Below are 22,626 nucleotides of genomic sequence, written 5' to 3'. Positions count from 1 at the left end.
CCTGTCGATGGGACAGCATTCGTAAACGATGCTGTCTCCATGTTGTGAGCCATGAGAGACGTTTGGATGGGCAATAATGCCGCATCATCACTCCTCATGAGCTCGTTGTCCGCATCACTACTATGAGGTGACGGCAACGGTGTCGACTCATTGTAGTCGACAATGAGCGACGGATCAACATCCTCACTGTTAACGTGGGATGGATTTTTTAGCCCTGTTAACGCGACAGCCGCAGTGGCTGTCTGCGTTCCGACTAAGGCATTAGACGCAGCCGGCGAATTAACGCGGCGCGTGCGCTTAGTGCGAGGTTGTGTGGGCGTCTTCGCAGACGACCCACCAACGTGGCCCCTTTTAGGTGTCATCTTGGGCGCCGTGTATGGAAAATACGTGCGCGAGAGTGATCGAGTGAACTTGCGGCGCGTAAAGCTGCTCGCAGTTCCTCTCTCCTCTATGTCGAATTTAAAAATGTAAATTCGTTCTTAAAGAGGGGGATGGTGTAATGGGCTAGAGTTGCCCTAATGTTACACAGTATTGTAGTGCACTCGAAAAGGCATGCCGTTCTTTCTTTCCGGGCCCTGTACCCTACTCGTATGAGCACAAAAGAACGACACTTAAATTGCTCATTCCAGTATTCGAAATCGTTTGTCCGGTTTAGGGTATTTACATCGACATACAAAAGCTAAGGGAGAGCCGTAAGCCCACAATATAATCAGATTTACTTCTTTAGATAAAAGATCGTTGTAAATATGTGGACTCGCCAGCTCATAAATGTGACCAAGACGGCGCGCAGCACCAGCACGTCCTGGTGGAAGCGTGCACCTTCTTCGATGGAATCTCATCAAGACGAGAGCAAGCAGACCGAGAACTTCCAGCTTGTCATCGTGGGCACAGGATGGGCTGGCTACCAATTGTTCACGCAATGCCGTAAGCACCTCGTCGACATTGAAGAGAGTGTTGGCCGACGAGTAGATCTCGTCGTCGTTTCCAAGCGGAATGTCAGCTGAATAATTTGCTATTTCAGTTGTTTGATGTTCAAAGTAGCTGACCATTGTTTGAGTGATCTTCAGCATTTTTTGTATACACCACTGCTGGCCAGCACAACCGTCGGCACGCTCGGATTCCGCTCCATTATTGAGCCACTGCGTGACAGTTGGCTTAGTCACGAGAGTGATTTTCACTTTGCAAATGTTCAAGACATTGATCCAGAGAAAAAAATACTCAAAGTTACGTCCGCTATCAACGCTGCAAGTCGTAGCCCCACGTACGATATCAGATACGATACTTTGGTGCTAGGTTGCGGATCGCGTCCGCTAACCTTTGGGCTGCCTGGCGTAGAGGAGCATGCTTTCTTTTTAAAAGAAATTCAAGACTCACAAAAGATTCGCAATCGCATTTTAGAGAACTTTGAAGCGGCTACGCAGCCTGGAATCGCACCCGAGGAGAAGCAGCGGCTGCTGCACTTTGTTGTCGTCGGTGGGGGTCCGACGGGCATTGAATTCTGTGCCGAGTTATACGATCTGGTGCAGCAAGATTTGGTGCACAAATATCCAGAGACGTCCAAGCATCTACAAGTGACGCTTGTAGACTCTGGCGAGATACTTAATGGCTTTGACAAGCACTTGCGAGCTGTCGCACTGCGCAAGATTCAGAAACGAAGCACAATGAAGCTCATTAAAAAAAATTGCATTGAAGTAAGTGATCGCGGCGTCACGCTTGAAGGTGGTGAAATAGTTCCTTCGGGGCTTGTGATGTGGACTGCCGGGGTCGGGCCGAATGAGCTCACGAGATCCTTGACGGTGTTTGAAAAAAGCAAGCGTGGCAATATTCTCACCAATCAGTACTGCCAAGTACTAGGCGCTCCAGAGGTCGAAGAAAAGGCCCCGTGGGGTTTGCCACGCCGCTCAAGTGTGTTCTCAATAGGCGATTGCGCTGAGATTTTAGACTACCCTTTACCAGCTACAGCCCAAAGGGCGCAGTCGCAGGCCAACTACATTGCAAAACTGCTTCGCGGCAAGCACACGACGCCGGCCATTCCCTACGCTTTTCACAGTAAAGGCATGATGGCGTATCTCGGCTCGTACGAAGGAGTTTTTGAAGCCCATCCTCGTGACGACGAGAAGATTACGCTTACTGGTTGGAAAGCCTGGTTTCTGTGGCGAAGCGCGTATTTCACTAAACTGGGTAGCTGGCGGCTCCGTCTGCAGGTGCCACTTGACTGGCTTAAGGCGATGCTTGTTGGTCGTGATATCTCTAAGTTTTAGGCAAAAAGTTTATAGATACCTTTCGCTCTTCGAATGAATGTGGAGGTTATCTCAACTTTCCTTTCAATCTGTTAAGCACGTGTTTAGTATGTGATCGCTCGTTTCTCTTCTATATAAAATAGAGATAATAGAAGCAATTAACCATGTTCAATTGCTAAGCCTAATAGGGCTGTTCAAAGCATTTATAATAAATAATCAATGTAATTTATCAGTAATACTCGTATTTGAGGTGACTTAATTTATTATTTTAAAATGACCAAACAATACCGTCCTAATTAAATCGAATGGCCACAAGCGGTCCCTGAAGTCCGCTTTAATACAACGTATTCAACGTTTTGCTCACTGAATTCACATCACCGTCATGTCCTCTAAAATTGTGAAGCCCGAGGGTCAAACGCCCGACGAGTTCGAGTTGCAGGTTGCCCAGGAGCTGTCAAACCTCGAGCAGTCCGCTGCCGAGATCAAGAATGAGCTCAAGGACTTGTACATCACCGCGGCGAAACAGGTTGACATCTCGTCAGGCCGTAAAGCGATAGTAATCTTTGTTCCATTCCGTCTGCACGCTTCATTTAAGAAGATCCAAGCACGCCTCGTGCGTGAGTTGGAAAAGAAGTTCTCTGGCCGCCACGTAGTAATCATTGCCCAGCGAACTATCCTTGGCAAGGGATATTCGCGCGCCAACCACGGTTCTGGCCCCCGTCCTCGCTCGCGTACGCTGACTCACGTGCAGGAGCAGATCCTCGATGTACGTTATTTAGCAAATATAGCTTTCACTTATCAAATTGTGTTCAATTCGATGTTGGCCTCTGGGTTTGAGCCACCCCATGCCTTATGCTAATATATGTGACTGTTTTGTGTTGTTTATAGGATCTTGTCTTCCCTACCGATATTGTTGGCAAGCGCACGCGCTGCCGTCTTGATGGATCCAAGTTGCTTAAAGTGCATTTGGACCCGAAGGATCAAGCCAACGTCGAGACCAAGCTTGACACGTTCGCCACGGTGTACAAAAAGTTGACAAATAAAGACGTCGTATTCGAATTTCCGGTGATGGAGTAAGTATGTGGTTGAGTATTGGCTCTTTGCGTAAAACTATTTCGTAATAAGAGTGGAATAAGCAGAGAGCTACCTCCCGCTTGATAGTGTATTCATGAGCAATTTGTCTTAATCGATAATATATCAGTCAATTAAGAACCAATAAGTTTTAGATATCTAACCAGGATTTGTGGTTTCAATGCGATAGTCTTACTATTTTAAGGGGCTGAAAAGCGCTCTTATCGACCGTCATCGTCATCATCTGCCAAGTCTTGCAGTAACAAGTTGAGTGCGTCAATCACTCCAAGATTAAGCAAACCCATCGCGCCCACCGCTGCAACTCTTGGCATCTGATAAGCAAACGAAAAGAAGCGTTAGATCAACTTGGAGCTAGCTGTAAATCTCTTCCTACCGTCTCGGTGTGTCGTATTCGACCAAATGACTGCTTCTGCTGATTCGTGATGATGCTTTGCTCACGCGCTGGACCACACACTGTCCTCTTCGTTCCCTTAGATCGTTTTAGTACGGTCTGCAATCGCTGCTGCTTCTGTTGCTTTCTCGCCGCCTCTCGTCGTACCTGTCTGATACTTTGGCATAGCCCACTTGTTGTGTATCGTAGCATTACGTGACGTAAATGGTTAATATTTGTTATGTATCGAAACAGTTTGTCTTAAAAGAAAATCAAACTTAATGCTGAGCCGATACTTGCACGTAGTAAAGCATACCCGCTGTCTTAGCAGCGCCACTGCGTCTGTGCAGACGGAGCGTGGCTCACGTCTCGCGGCACTCCGTGAAATTCTGACTGAGGAGTCGCGTCAAGGAACAACTTTTTCGGACCAGGCTTTGTCTGTAAAGGACTTTGCATTCGAGGCCGAAGCCACTCCTGACATTAGACCCTCACGCAAACCCAATGCGTCGAATCGCAAACCTAAGTGGCTAAAAGCAAAGCCTACACAGGGAGAAAATTACGAGCGATTGCGCAAAACCGTCAAGGGGCTGGGCCTTAGTACCGTCTGCGAGGAAGCTAAATGCCCTAACATTGGCGAGTGCTGGGGCGGGGGCAAAGACGGTATTGCAACGGCGACAATCATGCTCATGGGCGACACATGTACGCGTGGCTGTAGTTTCTGCGCTGTGAAGACAAGTAAGAAGCCAAAGCCTATAGATCCCGAGGAGCCTTATAAGGTGGCGGAGGCCATTGCTGCGTGGGGACTTGACTATATCGTTTTTACCAGTGTTGACCGTGATGACTATGAAGATTTTGGTGCCAGCCATTTTGCTAAGACAGTAAGCACGCTGCGTGCTAAGCTGCCGGAAATTCTAATTGAGTGTCTCACTCCCGACTTTCAAGGCCACGACGAGCTTATCAATCAGGTGGCGACGTCAGGTCTGAATGTTTTTGCCCATAATCTGGAAACGGTCGAGCGCTTGCAGCGTCGCGTGCGTGACTACCGTGCCAATTATAAGCAATCGCTGCATGTGCTGGAGCAGGCAAAAGTGGCCGCTCCGCTTATGGTGACGAAAACGTCATTGATGCTTGGCGTGGGTGAACGAAATGAGGATTTGTTTCAGACGTTGCGTGATTTGCGCGACAGCGGAGTTGACGTTGTGACGTTTGGCCAGTATTTGCGTCCGAGCACGAAACATATGCCTGTTAAGGCGTACGTGACCCCTGAGGTTTTTGCCGAGTGGCAAAAGGTGGCCGAGCAGATGGGGTTCCTCTATGTTGCCAGTGGCCCCATGGTTCGCTCGAGTTACAAGGCTGGCGAATTCTTTATGAAAAATTTACTGAACACTCGAAAGGTGGAAAGTGTTGCTTAAGTCTAAAAGGTAAAGCGCTGCTGCCACGGTTGGGCGCTTTCAGGCTACTTCGATAAATAAACAAATGTATCGCTACATGTTCTTTTGGCAATTGCGATCTAGAATTTCAGGACAGTGCCTGCACGAGGGACGCTGTGAGCAGCGATCGCGTGACCCCCCTGCATGCGTCTGTGCAGAGGTCCACTGCCTCTTGCAACTGCGTGTGGACAATTTTGCCGGCCTGTAACATATAAGTAACCCGCCCCATTGATGGCATGTAGGCCAGCACCATCGTAGCATCTCCACGTAGCTCCTCTTCCCTGCTTGGGTCAAGCACAACGGCTCCATTGACAATACTCTGCACAGTTGGCCACATTTTGATACCATTAGTAAAACGCTTCTATATCGTCCGACACAAAAGCTAGCAACTCACCGCGCTGGACGCCGTGACTAAATCGTACATCTCGACCGCAGCATCAGCCAACGCCAAGGACGTGCAATTTATGGCAGCCGCAAGAGCTCCACCATCGTCTTCGAGGATCGTCACGAACACAGACAAGACGCACTTAGGAAGCTTGTGCAACATGACAGCGGGGGCCAGCGCCTCCTCCACAATAGCCGATAGCTCCATCTCGTCCGGATCCTGACCGCGCTCGCGCCGCGTCAACTTGTCGGCGAACGGCGCAAACTTAACGTCACACACCAATTGACCATCTTTGCTAAACTCGCGGCGTGCACGCGTATCCGTTCGAGGGCCGTAAACCGCACAAACCACGCGAGTGCGGCCCTGCTCCACGTATGCCGAGCCGCTGGCACCACTCACCGCCCCCAGCTGCATGTAGGGATGACGAATGTCATCAGCGCTAGCTCGCTCATTATCCAAGCGCTTCAAGAGCTTATCATCCGTTAGAATTGGCACCTGCCGCTGCGAAGGTTGCGGAAAGTAACAATTTTGCATCTTTGAATAGTATGTCCGGTGGACGTCAGTACTCACTATAAAAAGTGTGCTGCACTTAAATAAGCGTTCTATTATTAGCTTGACATGACTTCACAAATTGATATTTAGAAACCATAGTCGATAGCCCGTCAAATAGCCTTTTACTTTCAGACATTGAAAAGCAATGGGACTGCTGGACGGACTGATCTTGGGCCTTGCACGCAAGAGCAAATTCGGTCGTTCACACTCGCTCCGACCGCTAACAAGCAAGCGCGCCAATCGCCGCTTTTACAAGGGAAATGGCTGCCGCAACGAAGGCACGCACGCTAAGCGCGGTCGTTATGTAGTGGACAAGGACAAGCTTCTGCAGCTAGAAGTGCCCGACCTTACGGACTTTAAGGTATGCTAGCTGAATAGCATGCTCGTCATAAATAACCTATTATCTGTTCATGCAGCTCAAGGCTTACGTGTCGCCACTGACGCCTAACCGCCGCCCTGAATAGGCCAATAGACCAAAGCATAACAAGCCAATTTTACAGTGGATATTACAATTTTGATGGTTATCATATCAAACAAATGCGGTTGCTGAACTAAGAGATAACGCAACCGCAGGTGTGACCCTTGCGCAATTGCTGGCACTCCTCGCTTAGCAAAGTAAGCTCTAGTTCTTGACGTTCTTTTTCTTGAACAACACGCTCATACTCCGCCTTTACGCGCTCAAGCTCGCTGTCGATGATGCCACCTGGTGTGGCCACGCTCGAGGTCCTACAAGCAGCAGAAACTCGGCCAGGCTCCGCTTGTTGCTGTGTGGTAGACTCTTCGTGAAGCATGCTCTCGAGATTTGCAATGCGCTCGCGCTGGGCCTCAGCCTCGACTTCAAAATTGGCTCTTTCGGTCATATTCTGAGATGTTTGCACTTGCATCTGCTCGATCTGCTCTTTGTAAATCTGTTCACGACCGCCTACGCTTCCAAGCTCCTCATTCACCTTCGATACGTTACCCTGAAGAGTCCGGATCTTTTTTTCATAACCCTCTTCCTGTCGGCTCAAGAGAATTCGCATAGCCTCAGCGTATTTCGTCTCGGAAAAGATCAGCAAACTTTCCACTTTTGCACCGCCTCGCGCTTTTTTCATATAAGCATCCCGGAATTCCTGCCATTTTAATGTAAATTGCTGTATATCGGTAACGCTACCGGTCTTGTCGTTGCTTGAGGCCAATTTTGGTTGTATTTGCTCAGCGTACAACACTTGTAACAAACGGTCGCACATTTCCTTGCTCTTAACTGCATTATCGCGTAGGCAAGTAGCTTTGTGGTCCTCCATGCGCGTGAGCAGATCAGCTTCTAGCTTCGATGCACTGTTGCCCATTGCAGCAGCACGGTACTGCGTGACTGCCTTCTTTTCAGCATCTTTGATCGCCTGGTATAAATCGTCGTCGTCCAGCGGTAGATCGAGAGCAGCCAGGTTAGTGTCAAACGCTTCAGCTGCAGTGCTCATTGCCTTGTGGCACTCACTAACAGTCACGCCCTCCCAGGCAGACGTAATTACTGGCACACCACCGCTATTTATAGCAGCTACATAAGCCTGGAGCAAGCCAGCAAACATGCTGCCATTAAGCGGCTTACCCTGGAGTATCTTGGGTTTTAAGGTGTTGCCGTAGATAATTTCTTTGACGTCACGAAGTTGCTGCTGAAACTCGGGCCGTAGCTCCTCAATTGGCAGTGCATCTACCTGCTGTAATTTTACTTCATCGTGCACCGGGCGCACAAGCGTGACACAATCACGGTCTCGAAAAAAGTCCTTCATCATAGCTCGAAGACGGTTCCGCTCTGTATTGGCCGGAGTTCGAGGCTGATCGGCTAGTGCTCGCTCTAGATAGTCCCTACTAGTAATTGAGTCTCCATCCTCATCAACCAGCTCTAGAGTAAAATCTCTAACGACCCATAGAAACGAGGGAAAGAAGCTGTGAAGCTGCCTCACATCGGCTCCGTCACTGGTCCCTCCTTCCTCAGCCGAAGCACTTACTTTTATGTGCTTGGCCAGATTAGCGACGAAACTAAGTCCACTTATGGCTTTTTCATCCACACTTCCTTGACTATTGTAAATGAGTTTGGAGCACAATAGTGTAGCCAGCGAAAAGATTCGCGCATCATATTGTTGTGAGGCCTCAAGACCGCCTATGCCCTCTGTATCCAGCATAAGAACCCACACATCATCTCCATTATGCATCGTATGCTTCTGTGGCTGACCCCAAAGCCAGATACCACGCGTACAGCGCTCAATTGTGGGACCCACACGGAAACCGCTCTGCCTGTCTAAAAGCCAATTGAGCATGGAGCTCTTGCCCGTGCGGTAAAGGCCAGCCATGGCAATCACAGCTACGGGTCCTTCAATACGACGAAGAAAATCCACCGCCTCATGATTCACCTTCAGCTGGTCCTCTTTCTCGCTAAACGTGATGAGCGGCACCGCCTCCTCTAAGAACGTCGCTTCCGCTGACATGGATAGGGACTTTCGTGAATGAGTACCGAGTCTTGATTGGCTATTTCGAGACCTAATCGTATGGACTATATAATTATTGATATATAAGCTACATCGTGTCGAGATGCTCCTCTTGCGTCAAGTCCGGGCGCGTTGTGGCAATCTTAGGAATTGTATTAGCTCAGCAGAATTCTTACGAGCATTCGCATTGCTTGAAGCATGTACCAACAACACACTTATACGGCGCAATACATTCGCGACTTCTCTGCAACGTCTGGAAGTGGACAAGCTGGACCTGCCACCGCTGCCGACCGCCGACGAAGTGGATGCCACTATTGCAGCTGCTGAAGCCCATGCGCAAATTCAAAACATGGCTAAAAGGGTCCAGCATATGCCTATCCGGGCTGTCCACGTTGCACGCAAGATGGACATTGCTAGCCTCTTCCTGAAGCTCTTCACGGACCGATTTAAAGTTACCCACTACCTACATAAGGACTCTATTGTACTGCGACTAAGCGGTAGTAAAAACAATGGTCACTCAGGGCTAGTTACAGGTGTCGCTCCTCCTACAGCTCATAACTTTAGCAGTAGTAGCAATGGGGATACTGTCACAACTTTGAGTGTCGGTGCAGGTGGCAAGACCGTAACCTCTCGACGGGCGATCGACAAGTGGGTCGTTTACTTTGATTACGGAGCAGTAGTATTCTTTAATTGTGACCAAGCTTTGGTGAATACACTGATAAAACATGCGACACGCTTTTGTAGCGATGTGTTTGAAATGCGTGGACATGAAGAAGAGATGCTATTGGTCGGCGATCCAGCACAACAGAAATGGAGCACATTAGTTGAGAACAATGTGCTGGTGCGCGAGATCGATCATATAAACGTTCACGTTATTGCCGGTGTATTATCGCAGACGGTGGCTCTGGAGTTTTACGAGCGTCAGTGCGAGACAATTTTAAGTGAATTTGAAAAGCTTAACACGGACGTCGAGAAAAAGGGACCTCGTGGGGCCTTATTCGGTCGGGAAAATGAGCAGACAAAGAGACTATTTAAAATCGTAGCGTCAAATAACACTCTTCTTATCGACTTGGTGAGTAAACTTCGCGTCATCGACCGTAAACGACCAGGTGATCCCGCTTGGAGTCAAACAAGGTATCACAACATGTGGGAATCTCTGCTCGAAGAATTTGAGCTAAATGAGCGCTTCCAAAACCTTAATTTTAAGCTTGAATTGATTCAGCATAACACCAAGGTAAGTCACATTTTTCTTTTCGTGTTATATCAACAGCTCACCATTGCTTGTATAAATAGTTCTTTTTAGAGGTGTTGGATTCCCATAAAGGTGCGCGACTTGAGTGGTACATCATCATCCTCATCTCGGTGGAATTAGGTATTGGTGTGTACGAGCTGCTTATGAAGCTGGCTTAATGCGACACAATTAGTGTAAAGAGCCTCAATATACGGACCCCGAGAAACATCATTTTTATTCGACATTGCGTTTCCTTAGATATCAACCCTGATCTGACTACCGTTTGGCCCACCGAGCATGTTCATGGGGAGCCTTGCGGTCTGTGAAGCACGACGCCGGCTGACGTCCACCCTTATTCACGTGTTTCCAGTAATTGTTGAAGGTTCTAAAGTCCTCGAGATCCAAGTCTACCGTCTTTGTGCGCAGCATAGTGGCTAATAGCAAACGCAGCTTCTCAACTTGATCCAGTGATAGCGTCGTACGATCTTGCTTCATGCGAGTTTTATTACCAGACACCTTTATCGGAGTCAAATCATCCACATGCAATTCCCTAGCATTTAATACCGTAACACACATGGAGTGGTACAAGTGGAAGGCAATCCAAAAGAGATGCGGCCAGGCATCGCCGGCAGCTTGACTCGGGCTAAAACGGTTGAATTCATAGCGAAATGCTACGAGATGCACTCGCGTCTTGACCGGCAAACTTTGCAGCACGGGCATAAAGCTTAATACAGCTTTGCCATTGCTCCTAGCTCCTTCAGGAAAAACCACTACAGGTCCCGAGGCACGACGCACGACATCCGCAATCGTCCTTGTTGACTGGTAGCAATTAGTGTTCACGGGCATCGCAATGGACCTATACAGCGCCTCGAGTAGGCCGCACACATGACCCGTTTTTCCGTCATCACCTTTTTTCATTGTGGCGAACAGAAAGACTGGTGAAAAGCGCTTAGAAAGGTACAAAATTTCCAGAAAACTTGTGTGATTGCAAATCAACACGTCTCCAGGACCGACGCGAGTTGAGCCCTGTGAGCTCCTCGCCTTGGCCGCAACGATCCCCAAGCGACGCGTGTTAGCACTTTCTTCGGAAGAGATGACACCGAAAACTAAAAGGAGCAGCGAACACAGCAGCCATTCGATAATGCGCTTGAACAGACGCCCAAAAAGCGGAATTATGGCCAAAATGGACACCACAAGGTTAACAACCACGAGTGCCACGACTAATACCGCTAGAAATGGAATGCGGAGGAGAACCAGGAAGGAACCTGAAGCAATTTGTAGAATGGTTATAGGCCAGTTGGACGTAAATCGTCGACGCTGGGGTACGAATGGATTGATGCCTGTTGTCAGATCCGCCCACCGACTATACTTCTCCATTTTGAAAGTGGTTTTACTGCATGTGAGTTAAAATTCTGAAAAAAAACGTAAATATTAATATTGACTGACGGAGTCGCAGTATAACCTTTCTTAAATTATATTTTCTTGGACAACAAAATATCAAACATTGGAGTTGATTATTTATCGAATAAAAGAGGCGCGCACTCTGACTGGTTGGCCACAAAACCAAAACAAGCGTCAAACTGCTCTTCCTCCATCCGATTCAAATCACAACAAAAGTAACATCCCAATATCCCAACCCCCCAGAAAAGATGTCCCCAAGCAAGTTTGCTCTCGAATTTCACAAACAGAGAAAAACTACAAATCTGCCAAAAGCATGACAAGTTGCCACGCTTGACTCAAGCTGCTCTTTGTGTTTGGATTAAGCAAGAATTTAACCTACCAAAGCCTCCTCTCAAAGGACAATAAGTTCCGTGTTAAAAAAAGCGATGCGAGTATGAAGCTATGGCAACCAGCCTCGAGGCAAAGGTAGATATTTTTCCGGACATCTTCTTATTACACAAATGGCTGCTGATACTGTATATGAGCTTTGTAGCGCGGTCGCACAGCCAAACACCCCGAACTAGATCAAGTGCTTGCAGAGTGAGTTCTTCAATGTGAAGCCCGGCGTGTCTGTATGACACCAAAGCTTGCAAGGTTTGCAAAGCACATTAATATCGAAAATGTGCCATCCTTCACAGATCGATGGATTAAGAATTTTAAGTCCCGCCATGGCTTAACGGCTTGCAAGTCGCACGGCGAGAGCGGATCTGCTGACATGGAGACGGTCGAAGACGAGCTACCAGCTCTGGAACAAAAGCTACAAAATACGAGCTACGCAACATCTCTAATATGATGAGACTGGTCTCTTCTATCGAATGGCTCCGAACAAAACAATAGTGCACGCAAATCGAAGGGTCAAAGAAAAACTAAACAAGATTTATTCTTGCCTTCACTGCATATGCAGATTGCTCACATCAGCTCAAACCGTTCATCATCGGCCACGCCCAAAAATCTCGAGCATATATAAGAAATCTGGCGAGGAGCTTGGCTTCCTTTATCGCTGGAATAAGAAAGCTTGGATGACAAGCAAACTCTTCCAAGAGTGGCTTAAGCGCTTTAACGATATATTATAAGCAAATTATTGACAAGTCGCACTTCTGTACGATAATGCGCCTTCGCACATCCTTGCAAAATTGGAGTATCTCTAATGTTGAGCTGATCCCGTTCCCGCCAAATGCTACTTCAAAGTCTTAGCCAATGGATGCCAGAATCATCGCAGCTTTTGAACGTCGCTATTTCGCCGCTATCAGCTGCAGGATGCGCTCAATCGGGACGAAACTGGAGCAAGCATTATTTCAAAGTTGATCAGCTTACGGCAATGCGCTGGAGCGAAGCTGCATAGGAAGAGCTGCCAGAATCGGTCTCTAATACTTTATACACACCGGATTCTTCAACAATCGAATTTAAGCGCGCAATGAAGCGGTCCTTGACACAAAGGAAGAAGCAATCGAAAAGGAACTTTATAATTGGACGCCTTTCATATTTGCCATCCCATGTCAGTCGCAGACCTTCTAGTAAGATAAAACCAATACCAATAAATGAAAGAATGTTTGCTCTTCCGTTTCTTTCGGAGTTTTGTTTTTGTCCTAGCCAACACGAATTCTCCTGCTGACTCAGTTTTGTTTCTGGCTTCAGTGCGATCGGTGCGCGCATAAGCCGCTGTGGCATAACTATCCACCTCCATAGCGTTCCGCTTGGGTGTGGATCGGATAGCCTGTTCACGCATGAGGATCTGATAGAATCCATCCATCAGATCCATAGACGAAAAGATAGTACATTTTGACATACCATCAATAATAACGTCTTTTCGTGTCGGTATTTGAGAATGGTACCGTTGCTGCGTTCAATTTATTGAACGCATGAACAATTTGCCACTCTCCTGTTGCTTTACGCACACAGAAGGTCGAAGAGCTATGTGAGGAGGTTAACTTCCTCACATGGCCCGCTGCTAAGCGATCGGCAACGAATTTATCGATCCCTAGTACTTATTCACGAGGCAATAACCATCGCTTCATGACACAGTATTTCGAACCTGGAATCAGGTCGATTTCGTGTCGAGTGCCTTTATTCTTAGAAAACTAGCACGGTACGGATTCAAGAAATATATCCTTGAATTCGACCAAATCCTTCTAGAAAGGATAGACGCCCAGGGTTTAGACGTAAGACGTTAAATCCGAGTCTTCTTTTCGAGGACAATTTCGTCCATCAATGAGCTGCTGAGAACCCGTTTGTTCTCATGAAATACTACTGCCGACCGAATATCGGCCACGTACTTGTCATCTGTGACAAGTACACAGATCTGCTAGACTTTGCCAAGCAGATCACGCAAGAACCTTTTTGGTTCAAGCGTTGGCATTGAGTTATCTCTGAAGCTACCATCGGAGGCGCTATCAGATCAAGTGTATAAGCGCCTAACCTTGATCTGTTGCTTACTGAGACTTTTAATGTATCAGTTTCCTCGTTGAAACCTATTTCCAAGGGTGCATGAAAACCTTTGACTACAGGTCTCTGGGGACTTATTCGCGCAGAATCTTGGGGATTTTTTCCTCAACTTTTATTTGGGGAGTATCCTCCCCAATTGTCTCCAGCTGTGGTCCGCTATCACAGCGAGATTCTCTACGATCGACTCTACAGTTGATCTAGGATTTTCGCACTGTTTTTATAGACAGGGATTTGAAATTTTATTGGATCTTGCTTTCTAACCAAGCATCCTTGTTTCGTACCACTCAACTTATTCGAGTGGTCAAACTTCGAAGCTGCCTGTGCTTGTGCACAGCCGTCGGTTTTTCATTTCACCGTGGGATGAGTTGTCACAGTGAGGCTCTGTGCAGTCGTGCAAACGACTGAACCACAAGTGAGGCCATCGCACTAACTCGTAGGACATCCGCACGCTCTTGGACGCTCCATTACGCTTATCATATGTCCATCTGATGTACGAGATGCAGGTATCGTCACGACTCAATGCTGACAGCTTATGCATGGCTCGTACTAGTATGTCTGATGCACTGGCTTTTGATGGCATAAATGTTGCTTGCAACTTACCATAACGACACCTCAACCTAGTATACCATCTTTTATACTTATGTCGCTTGTCAAAAGCACAATATTTCCTCAAAAACGTCAGAATTGGAGATCACGCAGCTTACCTTGCAAGCGTTTTTGACTATAAAAGCAGCTGCATTGGCCATAGCCTTGATGGAAAAATTGTTATTGACCCCACACTCATTTCTTAGGACGGCTGAGCCATTCTGAACTTAACAGCCGTTGACAGTGTAAATTTTTGTCCAGCAAACGAATTTGCTCGACGAATGCGACATTCAAATGTGCAGCGAGTTCTGTAAGCCCTCGAGATGCTATAGTTCTCTCCTTCAATCCTTACTTAGAGTATTGCTGCTGTAAATTAAATTCTAGGATGAGTTTGACAGAGAGATCCAAGTCCGTACGTCGAGAAAGGACCTTTTAAGTGCCACCGAGTGTGGCTTTATTACATAGTATGTAGCAAAGCTTCTAGCCCCTTAAGTCAGAGCAAGACTTATCCACCTAAAGAGCCACTACGTGTAAATGTCCATTTGGTAAACTTAAGGAGTGTCGCTTCTATGCATTCGCCAAATAAATAGCCAATGTCGAAAGTATATCACTACATTCGAAAATGAAAAGAAAACTAGGATAAAAAAGCAAAACACAGATAGATCGATGGACTCGAACGGTGAGAAGTGCTTCCTTGTGGAGCGCTTCTTAAATTATCGCAATGTAAAGGTATTTAAATGAGTTTGGCTCATTTGATAGCGTCGCGGAAGAAGTCTACCTTTAAATACTTTAGAATATGATATTAAGTACCATTTTTAATGATTATAAAACACCACGGTATTTACATACTTCAATTTTCAAGACTGACAACTTAAACCACTCGATCACCTATCCATCATTTACAATTAATTTAACGTATTTTCTTTTTCTTTAACCTACAACCATTGAATGGTTTAGCTGTTTTATCTAACAGATATTTAACTTTAAATTTTCTTTTTCCCATTTTACTAATTTATGGTGATGATAATTTTAATTTAAGCGGGTTAACATTCATGAAATCACAATTAAATCGATATAAAGACCTTATATTTCTCCATTGAAACGAAGCACTTATCACTAGTACTGCTTCGGCACTAGCCAACCTGCACTGATGATAGTGAAGTTGAGGTGCCTCCAAATACCTAACGTACAAGACGTGCAGAGGAAGTTTTCAAGTAGCTAATAAGTCTTAGCTACTAAAGGGCAATACTAAAGGCTTTAGTTCGGAAAAAAGAGCTGTATCAACATATTAAGTTCTTACGTAACGATCTTCTATCTACTAGCTTTAATATAATAATATCAAACTATGTACAGCGCCTCCTTGCGCACGGCCAAATCGTGTCTTATAATCACGATTGGCGGGGTTAATTTATATTCAAATCAACAAATCAACAGAATTGTTGTCTTGTAACTTCAATAATTCCAAATATTGTAATCTTGGAAATAATATTAAGTAAAAATTATCAGAGAATTGCTATCCAGACACTTCGGACACTCCCCCCTCTCATCACATGTATCCAAACGTTTAATTAACACTTAACCATTTTGAGGTTAATGTATATTTATATTAGTGCGCAGCTTATCTGAACGGGACGCTCTTTAAACCACTCCATCAACCCCTCCAATACATGACCACGGCCATTTCTCCACCTCAACGTCTTCCTCCTCTGCTAAAAAGGCTCATTACAGCTCTCAAACTGCCACGCTTTTTAACTTTTAGAAAGCCCGCCCCGTGCATGTTACTCGTCCTATTAAAACACAAAGGACGCAGCCGTAGCCTTTGCCATGCAGAACTCGACGACAACGTGGAAAGGGTAGCAGGTCAATGCCGTTGGCGGTGAAATGCTATCTACGTTATTTTAGTCGACATCGGAGGGGGGTAGGGTTGGATGTGTGTGCAAATATTATGGTAAGGGGTGTTAATTGAAATATAGGGAATATATGTGACGAGAGGGAGGAAGCCGATTCGCAAAGGGTGTCCGCTCCATGAATGTTATTTTCTAAAAAAAAAAAAAATAATATTTTCCTATAAGAGATAATGAAACAGAAGTAACAAATTAGGGAATGTCTAGACCTCAGGTTTTTGCTAAACTCATCCCACCGAAGTTTGAGGTATCTTTATTTGCTAATAATAATCCCTGTGGTTGCTGGGGTGGTCTAGACATGCCCTATCATGCAATGCTTATTAATTTATTGATAGGGCTGAATCCGAATGGTGCAGACACCGCGGCACAAGCGTCCAAAGCTCGCACATCGTAATGGTATCATCTTGGAAGCATACAGCAACGAGGTCTTCACTAGCAACAATTGCAGCCTCCCCCACACCAGGTCCTGCATTGAGTACTCAACACCTCGACGAGTTTTTGTCTCTTATAGAATAGCTGCGTCTTGCGAAGCCTTAAGCGCTGACCCCTTGTCCATCTAGTTCTGAGATGGTTGTTCAACGCACCAAGGGAATAGCAGCCAGCCCGAAAGGCCTTTCGCCTTTATATTCGGCACAGCGAGGGCAGCCCGACCGATGATCCGCATCCGATCCCTGAAAGAACCAGAAGCAGCCCAAAGTAGGCCGCCACAAGCTCTCCAAACATACCCCTATGCCCAACACTCAAAGCCAATCTGTTTCCCAAAATTACGGATCTATTTTGACGACTTCCATTATCTACATTCTTGTATCAACTAGAGGCTGTGGTTCCGACTTTAACTGGATAGATGCCGAGCTGGCATTCGATGACCTTGGAGCGTACTGATAAGTGTCTGTGAGTGCACGTAGATACAGCGTACAGTTTCAACCTCGCAGTTTACAAGCAATTATGTTTTCCGCTTAGGATTAAAACTGCAACTTATAATAATAATAACGATAGTACACCTAAGCGCTGCACTAATGAGTAGCCAATTTTTGCAAAGAAAGCGACAAAGACGCGGCCACGTTCGTCAGCAGCCGCCATACGACCCTTACAATAAGTTAATAAGCATTTCATGACAGAGGATATCTGAACTCACCATAGCAACAAACGTGATTATTTCTATCCAATCAAAATACCTCAAACTTCGAATTTAGCAAAAATCTGAACTTCTATCCGGACACCCATGGCATCCCTTTCCTGGAGTGTAATCGATTAAAGATTTATGAGACGAAATCAAACCGACAAAATTTAAGTATCGAAATAATCATATTTCGATCATAGAACGGGGTGTATCGTTACATGAAATTAACACTTAAAAGTTGTTAACAAGTATATTATCTAAACAGTAGATAATATAAGTAATATTACGTAACATAATTGCATTCGAGATGCTTATTCATTGGAAACTATAAACCTTTATATCTACTCTGCGCTGTCCAGTAGGCACTGGATGTGGATTAAGAGAGAGATAGATAAGACTTCATTGCATGTTTTGTATAATTTATAATTAAGTTAGTAGAAATTAGATTGAAACAGAAGAACTTAATAATATTAAATACAGTTTACTTTTAGCCTTCTTTAATTGAGGTGTTTAAAGAGAGTCTCCCTCTGCATGAACTAGTGTACGTGGAGTGACGTGTGGCACCACTTGCACTGAAACAGTGCGAAGTGGACTCGTACTGAAGCAGTACAAGTCGGCAGCGCCCCATTACACCTGGTAGCACTTTTAGTCCGTCCAAGGACCACAGTTCTATCATCTAACATGGTCATGTCAGATGATAATGGAAATATGCATCACGTTTCGCGTGGTAGCTACTCCTTCTGAGTGATATTACAGGAGTAGATGCTGAGGGAAAAACTTCCCATGTACTTGAGGGGAAAGCTCTTCAAATAGTTAATGCTTAAGTGACTAGGCTTCAGCATTCCGAGAAATTAATCCCTCGGCAGCCTGTGGAAAAGGGTTCCCAGGAAAATCGAGATATTGAATGTCTTGTTTATTGACAGATCAAGAGTAGACGCTTATACTCTTGATCTGTATGCGCCTCCGAAGTTACCTTCGGACATAATTCAATTACCAACCCTAGAACCTAAACGGTTCTTGAGAGATCTACATAGTGGCAGCATCAAGCAGATCTGCGTACTCGTCACAGAGGACGACTACGTAAGCGATATTTGGTCAGCGGTAATTTTTGCAGAGAATGAACGGGTTCTCAGCAGCTCATCGATGGACGAAAGTGTCCTCGATGAAAATAAAAGGTTGATAATATTTTGGGAATATTACTTTACGTAGTAACATTCGAAAAGCTTCTTTATTGGTAGATAAAGGCCTTTATATCTACTTGCTCCGCGGTCCAGTCAGCGCTGGACGCGCGCAAAGAGAGAGACAGATGAGACTTTCAATACATGTTTTGTACTAGTTAATAAATAAGTTAGTATTAAGTAGATAGACAAGAAGAACTTTATTATAATAACACAGTTTTTAATTAACCCTCTTTAAAGCACGTGTTTTAAAGAGTCGACTTCCTCTACACGTACTAGTGTACGTGAAGTGATGTGAGGCACCACTCGCACTGAGGCAGTGCGAATTGGACTTGTACAGAAGTAGTACAAGTCGGCAGTTCCCCGTTACACCTCCTCACAATGCTACAGGCGCATTTTTTCATTGATTATAATAATCATCACGAATTGGCAGCCTCATTTTACAATGTCGAAAAGGTAAGCTATTAGGTCGTACTAACTGCAATTATTCTATATTTATCCAATACGATTTTTCTTAATTACCGTTCCAGATACTTTAAATTCAATGTGATTGATCATTGCATTGTTGCGCCAACATGTTTCGCCGCGTGCCTAAGTCTTCGCTACCGAATAGAAAGCCGCCAGTAGATGAGGTCGAAGAAATGGTTGAACTATTGAATGAGGAAGCCACCGCGTTCTCCAAAGAATTTGATCCCGTCGCACCGTGGGACCGCGAGGACATTCCGGACTTTGGGCCGCTGCATGACCGTCACCATGTTCTCATCTTTGGCATCGTGGGTGTGCTCTGCACAATTTTTTACGAGACCACAGACTACTTTGACCAGATTCACCGATGGCTAGCCTATCTAGCTATTTGGTTTCCGTTGTGGTTTCGCCTGCTCGGTCGCGTATCTCCCGCTCTTACTGACGATGAGTTCGACATCCGGGAACGCCGCGAGTTTGAGCGGGAGCTGAAGCAGATTATCAGCGCAAAGAATGAGACTGACGATTAAAAATGGCCAAAGTAGTTTTTTTTAACGATACATGCGTTTACAAGCCATACTAGCTGTTGCATCTCGTTTTACAAAGCAGATTCGTTTGACCTCTCTACTTCCGAAACCAACCAAACAAGCCACTGCTCGTCTCGTTACCCGCGGCGCCAGCGTCTGCGGCCTTCTCAGCGTCTGTTTTAGCGCGATTCGTTAGGTCTGGAAACGCTAGCTCGTCAAATGCCTTGTCGAATAGCAGCGGCTTGCACGGCACTGCTTGGAATCGAGGCATGAGATTAACCAATTCGTGGTGGCCTTCAATCGAGCCAGGTTCAAAGTCACCTTGACGGTCTACAAGAGCACGACCTTGTCGTTTCTTGCGCTTCCTATTCTTTTTGCCACCTTCCTGTCCAGAAGACAACGTAAGTTGCTCCAACTTGAGACGCATGACATCAGCACGTGTTGACGACTCGAGAAAATGCTGCGCCGTCGTGCGGCTCGCAGCTCCCGCCAGCTCGTCGTGCATTACTTGGTTAAGTTGCTGCAGCACTTTGTCCTTCACTGCAGGCTGTGCCGCCACGATCTTTTCCGCTTCGGCCAAAAAGCCTTGAGCATACTGGTACAAAGCCATCACCTCTGCAAACTTCTTTTCAAGCAGATACGTCTGAGCAACCGTAGAAGCACGACAGGCACGAAAGACAGCGTAATAAGCACTGTATTGAGCGGCACGACGGTCCTCGAGTTCTCGGATTCCCGGAATCGATAGAATCTCGCTAACGGTCTGCACCAACATGTCTAGAATGTGCGTCAGCTCTCCAGTGTGTTGCGACGAAGAACTATTCTTTAACGTTTGGTACACAAATGCCTGACGCTCCACCTGTTTAGACAGCTTCTGAAAGCGCACATATTCTTCTAAGGCAGCCAAGATTTCCAAGTCCTTATGCACAAGCACACTGCCACTTTTCGCTTGTTGTTCCAGCTTGGTAATCGCGGTCTTAAGCGCCTGCAGCAAGGCATCGTACGCGCTTAGCAGCTCAAGAAATCGCCCTTCCCGCGTCTTATCGTCCTGAGCGGCGTCGAGCTTGGCAGAAATCTCAGTCGTGCGCAGCATGGCCATTCCAAGCTCTTGTGTTGGAACTGTAAGCTGCTGCTGCTTCCACTCTACAAATCCAAGGTCAGCCACCTTCTGCTTGCGCGCTTCTAAAAGGACAAGGTCAATCTTCGACTGCAAGAGGGCGTTGTTAACTCCATCGCCACTCGACTGCAGCTCTAGCGGCGACGTGTCTGGCGAGCTAGTTGGGTGTCCTTGCAATGCCAAACGGTGCTCACAGAATCGAATAAATGGCTGCAGCTCGTCGGCCGAGCGTGCGAAGAGCTCTTTTTGAGAAGACGTGCCTACTTGGGAGAGATCCGCGTAAATGCGGTGCGCTGTACCAAATTTGTCGAGTGCTGCAACGTGCTCTTCGCGATGGAAGGCTAGATTGCCAGCCATGTAGGCGGCGAAGGCTTCTGCCTCAAGACTTGTGCGAATGTCCGCGCGTGCGGCGCAAATAGTCGCGAGGCGTTGGCTCCATTCGACTGCTTTGCGGAGGCGCCCGTTTAAGTGAAATTTAATGCGCGAGTTAGCATTTTCGCCATGCTCGGATCGGTCCAAGTTATCATCCTCCTTGAGCTGCATGGCGTAACTCCAGGCACGCTCAGCATTATACAATGGAATGTACAGCAGGCGATTTTCAGTGGCCGTCTCGATGTCGACTTTTTTGCCAATGAATTGCTTGCCCTTGCCGTGCGTGAACTTGGCCGACTTGCGGATGCGGCGCAGACGTCGCGTGCAGTACTGGCGATAACGTTGGAAGTCGCGGTGGCGCAGTCCGTTTTGCAGCTGTGCAGCCTTTACTGTCTCTAGTATATGTGCAGTCAGCACCTCGACTTTTGCCGTGGATACCTCCTTTGCCTTGACTACTCTCTTCGTCATCGTGGTTTTTGTGGCGCTGACACAAAATAATTACAGTTAATTTTTAAATTTCTTCCGTTCATTTAAAATTCCCTTGCTTCATTTATGAGGTGAGAGTTTATAAGTATGCATCGTCATGACTGGATGAAATATTTTTTGGGAAAAGTACCAAAATACCCCTGACAAATGCAGAAAAGACGGAATTACCCCTGTACTTTTACAGATGACCAAATGACCCTGTGTAACGGGGCACTGCGACTTGTACTGTTTCAGTACAAGTCCACTTCACACTGCTTCAGATGTGAGTGGTGCCTCTCGTTAGGTGACGTACACTGTACGTATAGAGGAAGACTTCTCTTAAGGCAAGTTAGCTTAAGAGTGTAAAATGAAAACTGTATTAATATAGTTAAGTGTCTTGTTAATCTATCTTTGTAAATGTTGTCTTAACTATAAACTAATACTAAACATGTAAATGAATTCTTATCTATCTTATCTCGTAACTCTCTTTGATTACTTCTACAGCTGATTAGTCTGCGGAATAAATAGACATAATGGTCTATACCTATTTATGGATAAGAATTCAGGAAATTACTATTTAAAGTAATTTCCTCCAAATATTATCTACCTTTTGGATAATATTAATTAACAATCTTTTATTGTTAATTTCATGTAACGATACACCCCGTTACATCACCCCTCCCTTAAACGACAATCACTCTGAATGTCATTAGGTGGAGTGGTCGCTAAATGACCACTTAATTTTTAAAATGATTTTGATTGGTCAGATCCATCATTTTAAATTCCATCGCATGAAGGAACAATTCATGCGGGGTGAGGATAGTGTTGAACCTTCGGCTGCGGTTCGTGCAGCCGCGGGTGACGCATTGTTATCTCTTGCGGTAGACGTTCCGTCTACCGTAGTGTCTTCCACTCGCACAACACTTGGTGTTGCGAGTGCACGTGGTGATTCACCACGTGAGTACGACCCCTCTTTAGAGGTCGATTATGAGTGCGAGTCGGACGAAATGGCCGACTCGGGGAGGATGGAACAGTCGCCTGATACCCGTCAGGCGGCTGATTATGAGCCTTCGAATGAGAGGGCTCATTCCGATAGACGTGTGAACAGTCTATTTGGTTCCGACGATGAGGATGATCCCTCATCGCCCGTACGATCTTTCGTACGGTCTCCCATACGATCACCTGCACGTGTTTCTGTGCAAGGTGACGACGGTGGCGTAAGCCATCGTAAGAAAAGTCCTCGTGGTACCCCTAC

At 46.1% G+C, this 22,626-nt stretch overlaps 11 protein-coding genes across 11 annotated transcripts; 7 read left to right on the top strand and 4 right to left on the bottom strand.

Annotated features, from left to right (window-relative positions):
• Window positions 1-746: 746 nt before the first annotated feature.
• CCR75_003985 (uncharacterized protein) lies at window positions 747-1,004 on the top strand (the record flags this gene model as incomplete). The annotated part of the gene is made up of 1 exon (XM_067962076.1): window positions 747-1,004. One exon carries the CDS (start codon window positions 747-749, stop codon window positions 1,002-1,004), a length of 258 nt encoding a protein of 85 aa, XP_067819664.1.
• Window positions 1,005-1,028: 24 nt separating this feature from the next.
• Window positions 1,029-2,261, top strand: CCR75_003986 (uncharacterized protein; the record flags this gene model as incomplete). The annotated part of the gene is made up of 1 exon (XM_067962077.1): window positions 1,029-2,261. The coding sequence occupies one exon, from the start codon at window positions 1,029-1,031 to the stop codon at window positions 2,259-2,261; it is 1,233 nt and encodes a 410-aa protein (XP_067819632.1).
• Window positions 2,262-2,490: 229 nt separating this feature from the next.
• Window positions 2,491-3,459, top strand: CCR75_003987 (uncharacterized protein). Its single transcript, XM_067962078.1, has 2 exons — window positions 2,491-3,006; window positions 3,129-3,459. Exons 1-2 carry the CDS (start codon window positions 2,623-2,625, stop codon window positions 3,315-3,317), a joined length of 573 nt encoding a protein of 190 aa, XP_067819631.1. The 5' UTR covers window positions 2,491-2,622; the 3' UTR covers window positions 3,318-3,459.
• On the bottom strand, window positions 3,401-6,075 carry CCR75_003988 (uncharacterized protein). The gene is made up of 3 exons (XM_067962079.1): window positions 5,527-6,075; window positions 3,706-5,451; window positions 3,401-3,643 (listed from the first exon to the last, which is right to left on the bottom strand). The coding sequence occupies exons 1-2, from the start codon at window positions 6,049-6,051 to the stop codon at window positions 5,221-5,223; spliced, it is 756 nt and encodes a 251-aa protein (XP_067819663.1). The 5' UTR covers window positions 6,052-6,075; the 3' UTR covers window positions 3,401-3,643; window positions 3,706-5,220.
• On the top strand, window positions 3,984-5,114 carry CCR75_003989 (uncharacterized protein; the record flags this gene model as incomplete). The annotated part of the gene is made up of 1 exon (XM_067962080.1): window positions 3,984-5,114. One exon carries the CDS (start codon window positions 3,984-3,986, stop codon window positions 5,112-5,114), a length of 1,131 nt encoding a protein of 376 aa, XP_067819626.1.
• A 132-nt stretch (window positions 6,076-6,207) lies between the features above and the next one.
• CCR75_003990 (uncharacterized protein) lies at window positions 6,208-6,581 on the top strand. Its single transcript, XM_067962081.1, has 2 exons — window positions 6,208-6,430; window positions 6,486-6,581. The coding sequence occupies exons 1-2, from the start codon at window positions 6,215-6,217 to the stop codon at window positions 6,531-6,533; spliced, it is 264 nt and encodes an 87-aa protein (XP_067819644.1). The 5' UTR covers window positions 6,208-6,214; the 3' UTR covers window positions 6,534-6,581.
• Window positions 6,582-6,620: 39 nt separating this feature from the next.
• CCR75_003991 (uncharacterized protein) lies at window positions 6,621-8,531 on the bottom strand (the record flags this gene model as incomplete). Its single annotated transcript, XM_067962082.1, has 1 exon — window positions 6,621-8,531. The coding sequence occupies one exon, from the start codon at window positions 8,529-8,531 to the stop codon at window positions 6,621-6,623; it is 1,911 nt and encodes a 636-aa protein (XP_067819826.1).
• Window positions 8,532-8,634: 103 nt separating this feature from the next.
• CCR75_003992 (uncharacterized protein) lies at window positions 8,635-11,234 on the top strand (the record flags this gene model as incomplete). The annotated part of the gene is made up of 2 exons (XM_067962083.1): window positions 8,635-9,765; window positions 9,825-11,234. The coding sequence occupies 2 exons, from the start codon at window positions 8,635-8,637 to the stop codon at window positions 9,939-9,941; spliced, it is 1,248 nt and encodes a 415-aa protein (XP_067819827.1). The 3' UTR covers window positions 9,942-11,234.
• CCR75_003993 (uncharacterized protein) lies at window positions 10,039-11,139 on the bottom strand (the record flags this gene model as incomplete). The annotated part of the gene is made up of 1 exon (XM_067962084.1): window positions 10,039-11,139. One exon carries the CDS (start codon window positions 11,137-11,139, stop codon window positions 10,039-10,041), a length of 1,101 nt encoding a protein of 366 aa, XP_067819828.1.
• A 7,772-nt stretch (window positions 11,235-19,006) lies between the features above and the next one.
• On the top strand, window positions 19,007-19,423 carry CCR75_003994 (uncharacterized protein; the record flags this gene model as incomplete). The annotated part of the gene is made up of 1 exon (XM_067962085.1): window positions 19,007-19,423. One exon carries the CDS (start codon window positions 19,007-19,009, stop codon window positions 19,421-19,423), a length of 417 nt encoding a protein of 138 aa, XP_067819829.1.
• A 94-nt stretch (window positions 19,424-19,517) lies between these two features.
• CCR75_003995 (uncharacterized protein) lies at window positions 19,518-21,374 on the bottom strand (the record flags this gene model as incomplete). Its single annotated transcript, XM_067962086.1, has 1 exon — window positions 19,518-21,374. One exon carries the CDS (start codon window positions 21,372-21,374, stop codon window positions 19,518-19,520), a length of 1,857 nt encoding a protein of 618 aa, XP_067819830.1.
• Window positions 21,375-22,626: the final 1,252 nt, after the last annotated feature.

The sequence above is a fragment of the Bremia lactucae genome, linkage group LG18 (assembly GCF_004359215.1).
Source record: "Bremia lactucae strain SF5 linkage group LG18, whole genome shotgun sequence".
NCBI classification, from domain to species: domain Eukaryota; phylum Oomycota; class Peronosporomycetes; order Peronosporales; family Peronosporaceae; genus Bremia; species Bremia lactucae.
This window is presented reverse-complemented; position numbering and strand designations above follow the sequence as displayed.